Consider the following 11,275-nt stretch of genomic DNA (forward strand, 5'->3'; position numbering starts at 1 on the left):
AGAGAGATACGATGACTCTAAACGATACACTCACAAGAATCACCATATAACGAGGTCAGAGAACTCCTCTGTAAAGAACTGAAGAGATGAACGACAAAAGGAATTCTTGGCGGGTTTTTTATTAAAAGCCTCGCACAAACGAACATATACAGGAAGCAACAACGAAACGAACGTCAACATGACCACGCTCACCTTACTGTACAATAAGGGTTCGCAAAACATGCTTCAGCTACATTATCACAACGTTACCATCGACTATCCTCGTCATTATCATCAATTATACCATAACACAATTCAATGTAACATCATTCATATTACCAATATTACGAGACACAAACTGCAGTCTTGACACACATTTATAATTCATTAAAATCTGGGGTTTTCCATTTTTTATCACACAACCCATATTGGACATGAATCAAAAACAACAATAACAATCAAAGGTAATTACTAAAGAAGGTAAAGCATACACATTACGACTTCATTAAAAATATATAATGAGGTACATAAGCAAAAGCCCTCGAAATGAACCCCCCATAAACACAGTTTACCATGGACAAACATTTCATATTTGATTCTTCAGGTCGCTCTTGTCATTACATTAAAGTGCCACATGACATGGCTCTTGAAATTACATCCAAAAATTGACAAATTAAAAGAAAGATAAAAAAACCAAAAGAAATCTAGAGCCCTGCTTGGTATAAATGTAGGCCACTATGTCAAGTTGTGCTACTATTTATATCAACCTGTTAAAACGTCACCAAGAAGTACATGCAACACTCCTCTACTGGCGTAACCAATGAGTCAACAGAATCTACTGGTTTAGCCAATGACAGTCAAGAGAATCTACTGGTTTAGCCAATGACAGTCAAAGAAATCTGTTTTTATCCATTAACAGCTGAATGATGATGCGTTTGTGGTAGGATGCGTATTATATTTAATCACAGTATCAAAGACTAGACGACAATCAACCATCTATCTAATACGTATAGAACGGCGAGATGCAGTGGAGTTGGAACTGAGCAGCTATAAGGCACACATGCTTTTAAATATCGTAATAATATTGTACAAATACACCAGAGAGAGAGAGGAGGGGGGCCCTATAGAAACAGGGCAGCACCAGAAGATGGTCAGATCTGGACCAGGATATCAGAACGTCAACACAACCTGGTTTAGAAGGCCCATTGAGAGGTTTGGACTACAGGTTATTCCACAGAGAATATCTGGTAGGTACAAACACAAGTGTTCACGGTGGATAGGTACATACTACATCATCATTAATCCCACTCCATGCAGTCCACAGCTTAAATAACTAGAGAGTCAGTTTAGAGTCTTGACTGAGGTCCAGAACACTGAACATTCCGGAATCTTGAAGGCGACAGCGAGTTAAAGGCAGGCGTTGGAACATGGCAATAAGAAAAGCAATAACTTAACTTTCTATGCTTTCACCGCTTATCTGTATTCTTGTTGCAGCTGAATTTAACGTTGTGCGTGCATATAATATCTACTATACAGGCCTGTGCATTCGAGAGAGGGAAAAAAAGAAGGGCTTGTAATTCACAGTGGATATTGGAAAGGAAAATGATACAGAATACGGTTGTTGTCCATAATGGAGTCAAGCGCGTTGCTGAATATCTCAGTGTAGAAAAGCAGTATTGCCGAAGCCCAACAAAGCAAGTGCAACGTCATTTCATCACCTCATTTAAACCTTAACGAGTCGGACTTCCAATGGAAATAATGGGTATAATATGCAACAAATAACAAACACGGTTATTGGTTGTATGAATGTCCCTACAATAAAAGATTGAATTGATTTGAACGTTATTATGACTGAAGGTATCTATTGCCAGCCTCAAAACAGTCAAGGTTTGTGAGGTGGACATGGATTGAATAAACTTTATTGATCCTCAGAAGAGAAATCATGCTGCATAAAGATAGACAATAACACCTTATTATAGATGTATATTGCACGCCCTGCTCTTAGCTTTTCATAGTTCTGTTCAAAAAAAATAACACTCTTCTTCAATATTCAATGGCATGAATTTCATTATTATTGGAAGTTTTTTTTACCTTCTGTGTTAAAATAGCATTACTCCTAGCCTGGTCCCAGACAATGACCACAGGAGTTGGCCAAGACAGCACAAACAGATCAGGGAGCCAGGCTAATTCATTCATCTCCACTTGTAATCTCTTCCTATGGCTTGGATGTGGCGGGTTCTTCAGTGGGGGGTGTGGTGGGGGGGTGAGGAGGGAGGTGGTAATTTTCTTGGTGTATTGTTGGGGGGAGCGGGGGGAGGAGGGGCGGGATGAGGGGGAGGGGAACTCTTTGATAGTGACGGTGAGGAGGTTGGTGGTGACGTCGGTCACGACCACGTTGGCGCTGCTCGCCACCATCTCTGGATGCCAGTCGGGGTCGCCCTCGGCGGGGACCCTCTGAGAGTTGGAGGTCAAGGGACAGGCGCCAGGGGGGTGAGGAGGGGAGGCGGTACTGACGGAGGGCGGCTGGCGTTTCTGCCGGCGCCGACGGCGAAGCTTCCTCTTCCCCTCCTGAGGCGCGGAAAGGTCCAGAGCATCAGCATCATCCTCCTCTTCATCAAAGGAGGAAGAGGAGGACCCGGAAGCAAAGGAGAGGGAGGGAAGGAGGGGGTTTGGTCCTTGTTCAGCGTTCTGGTTCTTCTGGAGCTCTGGGGGGTGGCTAGGGGTAGACTGGGCAGAGGAGGCCGAAGCCTGGGCGCCCAAGTTGGGAGCRGACCCAGAGGCCCCAGTGGCGGGTCCAGGAGGGGTAGGATGGTTCTGGGCGGGTGTGGTGGATCCACTGGAGCTGGAGGGAGAGGGGGGTGGCTGGGTGTCCCTAGCCCCTGAGGTCCCTGTGCTGGAGCCTGTGGCTGAGTGTGGAAGGTGTAGAGGTCCTGGGCCGCCACACTGGAGACCAAACTCTTATACACATCTAGATGCCCCTGAGGTCCCTGTGCTGGAGCCTGTGGCTGAGTGTGGAAGGTGTAGAGGTCCTGGGCCGCCACACTGGAGACCAAACGGCTTCCCGTACATGGGGAACCCCAGCATGGGCTGGAAGGGCCGGTACGGAGCCTCTCCACTCCTCTTCCCTATGATCCTATTTCGGGAGGGGATGTTCTGACGACCCCCTTGGAGGGACATGGAGCCGGATGGCGCCCTCCGGTTACCCCCGCCYCCCCTTCCTCCGCCTCCACTTCCTGSTTTGTCGATGACRTTGAGGTTTAGGATGATGCGACCCCGTTTGACCTCGCGTGGTTTGACGCGACGATTGAGGATGCGGACGGTCTCTGAGAAGGGGGAGACGGGGGGCCGCGAGGGGAACCCACTGGGGCCGGAGAAGGATCCGGGAGTGGCCAGGGGGTCGGTGCGACGGTACAGGGGCTGGCGCGACATACGTAGATGGCAGCGGCGAATGTCTTTCTTCAGCTTGTGTGCGCTGCCATGGAGTTGAGTTTAGGGGAGGGCGCTGGAGAGGCGGAGGGGAAGGATGGAGGGGCTCGAGGAGAGGAGGAAGAAGTGGAGCGAGGTGCTCGAGTGTGGGGTCTCTTTCTTCTGGGCTCCACGTGCCTGAGAAGAGAGGAGAGAGATGGAAGTGAGTTGTAAACTCAAAAGGAGAAAAATCAGCATCATAACTTCCAGCAGGAAAGGTTTTGTCCGCTCTTACATTCTCATTGGGACCGGTAATATATCAGCTAATCCAATTCTGGTGGGTGTGAGTAGTGGTAGACAAGAACATCCAAAACAATACCTTGGCAGGAAGTTTTTGGGTTTGGTCCCCGCTTCTTTGGCTCGTGGAGTTCTCTCTCACGCTCTCTGAGAAAAAACCAAAGGATGACAATTAATCACCCGATAAAGTCAACGTCACAACAGTGAAATACGTTACATGTTTTTTCTACCGACCCTAGCCTGCTGGATACAATAGCTGGGATGGGTTGAATTGGATTGTTTCTTACCCTGACCCTGCCTGCCGTTACAATAGGCTGGATGATGGGTTGTTTACCCTGACCCTAGCCTGCCTGGATACAATAGGCTGGATGGTTGAATTGGATTGTTTCTTACCTGACCCTAGCCTGCTGGATACAATAGGCTGGATGGGTGAATTGGATTGTTTCTTACCTGACCCTCGCTGCCTGGATACAATAGGCTGGGATGGTTGAATTGGGATTGAGCCATTATTGAAGTAATAACATCTAGGCCTCCACTGATACAGTTCAAACCAACTGAGGGAGACGTTATTAATGTAACATCCTGTTTCTCATACATCCCAACTTCCAGTTAGACAGGGATGATCAAAAGACCGGGGGTGCGCCCCCAAAATCGCACCCTATTCCCTACGATGGGCACTACCGTTAACCAAATCCCTATGAGCTCAGGTCAAAAGTAGTGCACTATATCGGCAAAGGGTGCAATATGAGCAGACTGGGTGTGTGAAAGCAGAACAGCGACCCAGGACGACTAGCTAGCGGTTGGTTGCTATGGCGTCAGCTCATAGGGATCTGAATGAAGAAAAAACTAAAAGAATAACAGTTTGACGTTTGTTTGACTAAGACTGGACACACACACACACCACACACACTGGATCATTTAGTTCCATGTAAACACGATCCCTCTAAGCAGCAGAGTGCTTTGAAGTGGGTTTGGCAGGAAGAGACAAAGAGAGGACTTGCACAGATATAAGACGTTTAAATATAGACGGAGTGAAAGAGAGGGAAGAGAGCGCAACAGAGGGAACAAGGAGAGAAAGATATAGAGGTGGATAAATTAGGGAGAACAGGAAAACTGATGTTGGGATGAGAGCGAACAGGAGAGAGAATTGTGTTAGACTTTTTGATGATTTCTCAAATGTCCTTACCGTTCATAAACATCACTTGTCTTAAAGGAATTGGATAATGTGTAAGAATTTAATTCTGTTAACTGTTCCACTCACTTCTGTTCAAATCCTGCAATCAGTCTGCCATCCAGGATATTCTCTTCTGGTTCCCAGTACTGTGTCTAAAGCAAAGAGTGCCACAATTGTTTTATTTCTACATTTACATAACCTGGGTAACAGTTGTTTGTGCTAACATTCCACTCCACGTTTGGCACATGACACGGAGTACAAGGAGTGGAATGTTAGCACAAAAAGGTCTTGGATTTCAGGCTAACATTTTCATGTTATGGTATAACTTGGAGACGTATAAGTTTATTAAAGTGTAGCTACTAGGATATTGTACTATAAAACACAAATGTCTCTTCAGACAAGGTGATTGTTGGTATGCAAAGATTACAATTCTGAATTTTTCTTAGGAACGCAATCACTTACGTGCGCATCCTTTCCATTTCACTAGGTACTCTTGGCGAGACTGAAGGAGAAGAAAGGTAGCGGAGAAAATTCCAAAAGTGTTCAATACTGTATTCAGCCATTTTATAGCTAGTGTATGGCAGAAATTGCTTCTTATTACTAGCTATTCATGATCACTAAGATAAATTAAGACTAACGTATTACTCTAATAATACGTAACTCAATACATTGACTAATAAACTGCTTGTAGTTCTGACTAATAAGTTGGCTGGTATGCTGTCTTGTTTTGTCATTTTAGAGGAAAAGCTGCTACAAAAAAACCACCATCAAGCAGACACAGACAGGCTGACTAGCAAATTAGTTCCACTGGCATCTGGACAAAACATTTACTCAAGCTAGAGAGGGAAAACAGATTTAGCTGGCTATGTAGCTAAGTTAATAATGACACACAGTCGACTTTAATGTATGGTTTGGCGAGCTAGCTTATGGTATGTGGGTGCAATCATATATTTCTAGTCTAGCTGTCTGGGTAAAAAGTCAAAGACAAGCATAGATTTGCATTGAACGCAAACCCGGCCTTTATTTTAAACTGGGATTGATTAGCAAGTTACGTTGCTTTACACGCCGAGTCATTTTGTGTAACGTTAGCTAGCTTTTTTACGACATTTCACTGCAAACCATCAGCCATCACACTTGCTAGCTTCTCGCTAGCTAAAACGGCTTGCTAGAGAAGCATCGCTTGCTACTAGCTACAACAGGGCTCCCCGTTGTCATAAAAACAGATCCTCGGTTCTCGCCCTCGAAGCACGCCGCGGAGACCCTCGCCCACGTCTGCTCTTCTGCAACGACAAAAAAACGGCGGTGCTCACCTTGCGAACGCGGGTGTTCAGAATGGCTTCGCCGGCGAAAACGCGTTCCCCGACCGCAGAGAGCTCCATCTTTCAGTGCCCGACTGCTCTCTCGGTCCAGACACCAACTCCACTGTCTGGTGGCAAAACCAGACAGACCACTTTCTCTTTCCCCCAAATCTGTCACAGTGGCAGCAGACAGCACAACAGAGCACACACTACACCCGAAGCAGGAGAAAGAGGAGCTCTGTCACGTGGACGGGGTCAGCCCCTTCTGGTCGTCCTGGCAACGCAGAAGGCGCTCGACAAAGACGCAGAAAGGGCAGGTTAGCGTTTTCCGTCATGAATCTTGTTCTGGAAGCAGCTCTGAAGAGTGGTCACTAGCTGGCACAGCCACCAAGTCATACAACTGCTAACCTTAATATATTAAGTGCATTTCTGTACTGTTTATTGTGCTGCCTTGCCAACTTCTCATGGTCATTGTTTAGCGTGACAGTGACCAGAGTTGGCAAGACCAGCAAACCGGCAGGACAAGGAGGAGTTTTGGACACAAATAATCTCTTGTGTTTTAAAGACCTTTTGTTACAGAAGAAAAGGAAATGGCGGCTGCTACCAGTAATTTAGGAGCAGTGGAGTTTACATCTTGTTATAGTTGGTTATTTTGCTAATGACAGAGAGAGAGGGAGGTTAAACTATACTGAACAAAAATATGAAACGCAACATGTAAAGTGTCCCATATTTCACGAGCTGAAATAAAAGATCCCAGAAATGTTCCATAAACTCAAAAAGCGTATTTCTCTCAAATGTTGTGCACAAATTTGTTAACATCCCTGTTAGTGAGCATTTGATAATTTGTCAAGATTATCCATCCACCTGACAGGTGTGGCATATCAAGAAGATGATTAAACAGCATGATCATTACACAGATGTACCTTGTGCTGGGGACAAGGTGTAACCACACCAGCCCAGGTCCTCCCCATCAGGCTTCTTCACCTATGAGATCATCTGAGGGGGGAGGGGTGCTGAGGAGTATTTATGTCTGTAATAAAGCCCTTTTGTGGGAAAGACTCATTCTGATTGGCTGGGCCTGGCTCCCCAGTAGGTGGGCCTAGCTCCCAAGTAGGTGGGCCTATACCCTCCCAGGCCTACCAAGGCTGTGCCCCTAACCAGTCATGTGAAATCCATAGATTAGGGCCTAATTCATTCATTTCAATTGATTGATTTCCTTATATGAACTGTWACTCAGCAAAATCTTTGAAATTGTTGCATGCTACGTTTATATTTTTGTTCAGTATGTATACATTTAGAAACAGTGTGTCTGGAAGGATCAGCATAGCAGCAAGGTCATGCAGAAGACCTATTCTATCTTGCCTGCAAATCTTGATTGATGTGAGCTGCACCAATCAGTGAACACGCATTGGAAGGCGTTGTCTGAAAATACGCAATTGTGGAAAACCAATAAATTAGAGGAGGGGACCCAGACTGACTGCGTATACGGACAAGCGGTCTACCACAGCCTTGTTCTTTCACACTCTAAATGGTTATTAGAGGATTTAGAGAGAAAATATGACCTGGATCTGTGTACAGGGGCGTCACAGATTGAGCAGTATTTTTCGTAGACTAATAGAATAGAATATTCTAGTTTATTGTTCTCCGGGTACATTTTTTGCACTTCTCAAATCGAGTTTTATTAGTCATGTTTAAAAAACAACAGATGTAGACTACAGTGAAATGGTTACTTATGGAACCTTTCAACAATGCAAAAAACATAAAGAGACATAATAGAACATTAGAAAAAGAATACATGAGGAATAAATACACAATGAGTAACTATATCTTGGCTATATACACGGTGTACCAATACCGAGTCAATGTGCTGGGGTACAAGGTAATTGAGGTAGATATGTACATTTAGGTAGGGATAAATGACTAGGCAACAGGATAGATAATAAGCAGTAACAGCAGCGTATGTGATCAGTCAAAAGAGTGCAAAAAGGGTCAATGCGATAGTCGGGTTGCTATTGCTTAATTATTTAACTAACTATTTAGCGGTCTTATGGCTTGGGGGGTAGAAGCTGTTCAGGGTCCTGTTGGTTCCAGACTTGGTGCATCGGTACCGCTTGCCATGCAGTAGCAGAGAGAACAGTCTATGACTTGGGTAGCTGGAGTCTTTGACAGTTTGTAGGGCCTTCCTCTGAAACCGGCTGGTATAGAGGTCCTGGATGGCAGGGAGCTCCGCCCAGTGATGGACAGGGCCGTACGCACTACCCTCTGTAGCGCCTTGTGGTCAAATGCATGCAGTACCTCTGTAGCGCCTTGTGGTCAAATGCCAAGCAGTACCCTCTGTAGCGCCTTGTGGTCAAATGCCAAGCAGTACCCTCTGTAGCGCTTGTGGTCAAATGCCATGCACTACCCTCTGTAGCGCCTTGTGGTCAAATGCCATGCACTACCCTCTGTAGCGCCTTGTGGTCAAATGCCATGCACTACCTCTGTAGCGGCCTTGGTGGTCAAATGCCATGCAGTACCCTCTGTAGCGCCTTGTGGTCAAATGCATGCAGTAGCCTCTGTAGCGCCTTGTGGTCAAATGCCATGCACTACCTCTGTAGCGCCTTGTGGTCAATGCCATGCAGTACCTCTGTAGCGCCTTGTGGTCAGATGCCATGCACTACCCTCTGTAGCGCCTTGTGGTCAGATGCCATGCACTACCTCTGTAGCGCCTTGTGGTCACAATGCCAAGCAGTACCCTCTGTAGCGCCTTGTGGTCAGATGCCATGCAGTAGCCTCTGTAGCGCCTTGTGATCAGATGCCATGCACTACCTCTGTAGCGCCTTGTGGTCAAATGCATGCAGTAGCCTCTGTAGCGCCTTGTGGTCAGATCCATGCACTACCCTCTGTAGCGCCTTGTGGTCAAATGCCATGCAGTAACCTCTGTAGCGCCTTGTGGTCAAATGCCATGCAGTACCCTCTGTAGCGCTTGTGGTCAAATGCCAAGCAGTACCCTCTGTAGCGCCTTGTGGTCAGATGCCATGCAGTAGCCTCTGTAGCGCCTTGTGGTCAAATGCATGCAGTACCCTCTGTAGCGCCTGTGGTCAAATGCCAAGCAGTACCTCTGTAGCGCCTTGTGGTCAGATGCCATGCAGTAGCCTCTGTAGCGCCTTGTGGTCAAATGCCATGCAGTAGCCTCTGTGCGCCTTGTGGTCAAATGCCATGCACTACCCTCTGTAGCGCCTTGTGGTCAAATGCCATGCACTACCCTCTGTAGCGCCTTGTGGTCAAATGCCATGCAGTAGCCTCTGTAGCGCCTTGTGGTCAAATGCCATGCAGTACCCTCTGTAGCGCTTGTGGTCAGATGCCATGCACTACCCTCTGTAGCGCCTCGTGATCAGTGCCATGCACTACCCTCTGTAGCGCCTTGTTGATCAGATGCCATGCAGTAGCCTCTGTAGCGCCTTGTGGTCAGATGCCATGCAGTAGCCTCTGTAGCGCCTTGTGGTCAGATGCTATGCAGTAGCTCTGTAGCGCTTGGTGCGCTCAGATGCCATGCAGTAGCCTCTGTAGCGCCTTGTGGTCAGATGCCATGCAGTACCCTCTGTAGCGCTTGTGGTCAGATGCCATGCAGTAGCCTCTGTAGCGCCTTGTGGTCAGATGCCATGCAGTAGCCTTACAACCTGGTGATGCAGCCGTCCAGACGCTTCAATGTTGCGTGGTAGAACTTTTTGAGGATCAGAGGGTCCAGGATCCAGTTGCAGTGGGATGGTTTACGCCAGCATCCTTAGCTTAGTGATGAGCTTGGATGGCACTATGGTGTTGAATGCTGAGCTGTAGTCAATGAACCTCATTCTCACAGAGGTGTTCCTTTTGTCCAGATGTGAAAGTGCAGTGTGGAGTGCACTAGAGATCGCATCATCTCTGGAAAGTTGAGATGGTATGCGATTTGGAGTGGATCCAGGGTGTCTGGGATGATAGTGTTGATGTGAGCCATGACCAGCCTTTCCAAGCATTTCATGGCTACAGATGTGAGTGCTACCGGACGATAGTACTTTAGACAGGTTACAAGGACTATGGTGGTCAGCTTGAAACAAGTAGGGATTACAGACTGGGTCAGGGGAGAAGTTGAAACTGTCAGTGAAGACACTTGCCAACTGGTCAGTGCATGCTCTGAGAACGTGTCCTGGTAATCCATCTTGCCCTGCAGCCTTGTGATGTAACTGTTTAAGATCTTACGCACATCGGTACGAGAGATGTGATCACATATTAATCCGAACAGCTGGTTCTCTCATGCATGGTTTAGTGTTGCTTGTCTCGAAGTGAGCATAGAAGGTATTTAGCTCATCTGGTAGACTTGCGTCACTGGACAGCTCGTGGCTCGGTTTCCTTTGAATCCATGATAGTTTGCAATTCCTGACGCATCCGACAAGCATCAGAGCCAATGTAGTAGATTTGGTCTTGGTCTGTATTGACGCTTTTCCTGTTTGATGGTTCGTCGAAGGACGTAGTGGATTTCTTATAAGCGTCCAAATTAGTGTCCGCTCCTTGAAAGTGGCAGCTCTAGCCTTTAGCTCAGAGAAAATGTTCTGCTGTAATGCAAGCTTCTGGTTTGGATATGTGCGTACAGTCACTGTGGGGATGATGTCGTTGATGCACTTATTAATGAACCGGGACTGATGTGGTAAACTCCTCAATGCCATCAGATGAATCCCGCAACATAGTCCAGTCTGTGCTAGTGAAAACTCTTGGTAAATAGTATGGTCTACAGCTTATCATGAGGTATTCTAACTCTCACTCCATCTAAGGCTAGGACACACTGCCAGGGTTGAGCTGAGGATGAGAGAGTAATGGCCAACTTGATCTATTTTGACAGTTCAAATAGTAGGGAAGGCTCTCCTGTGAGAAAAGTTGACTTGATCAGATTACACGTCTTTTTTTAAACAACAACTCTTTCCTCCAAACGCAACTCATCTGCACACATCCACTTTCCAGAGAGACAGAAATGTAATAGAATACAATAGAATAGAATACAATAGAATAAATACAATAATTGAATTTAATAGAATACAATAGAATACAATAAATATCATAAAATATCATTAAATACAATACAATACAATAATATAGAATAAAAACAAAATGG

At 46.1% G+C, this 11,275-nt stretch overlaps 1 protein-coding gene across 1 annotated transcript; it reads right to left on the reverse strand.

Moving 5' to 3' along the window:
* Window positions 1-2,070: 2,070 nt before the first annotated feature.
* Window positions 2,071-6,370, reverse strand: cbx6a (chromobox homolog 6a; the record flags this gene model as incomplete). Its single annotated transcript, XM_070438579.1, is given in 7 exon segments — window positions 2,071-2,928; window positions 2,959-3,452; window positions 3,455-3,619; window positions 3,764-3,828; window positions 4,943-5,007; window positions 5,322-5,357; window positions 6,166-6,370. Coding segments are annotated over 7 exon segments (1,752 nt in total), but the record flags the coding sequence as incomplete, so codon positions are not given.
* Between the last annotated feature and the right edge of the window lie 4,905 nt (window positions 6,371-11,275).

Source organism: Salvelinus sp. IW2-2015, unplaced genomic scaffold, assembly GCF_002910315.2.
Source record: "Salvelinus sp. IW2-2015 unplaced genomic scaffold, ASM291031v2 Un_scaffold1046, whole genome shotgun sequence".
NCBI lineage: Eukaryota > Metazoa > Chordata > Actinopteri > Salmoniformes > Salmonidae > Salvelinus > Salvelinus sp. IW2-2015.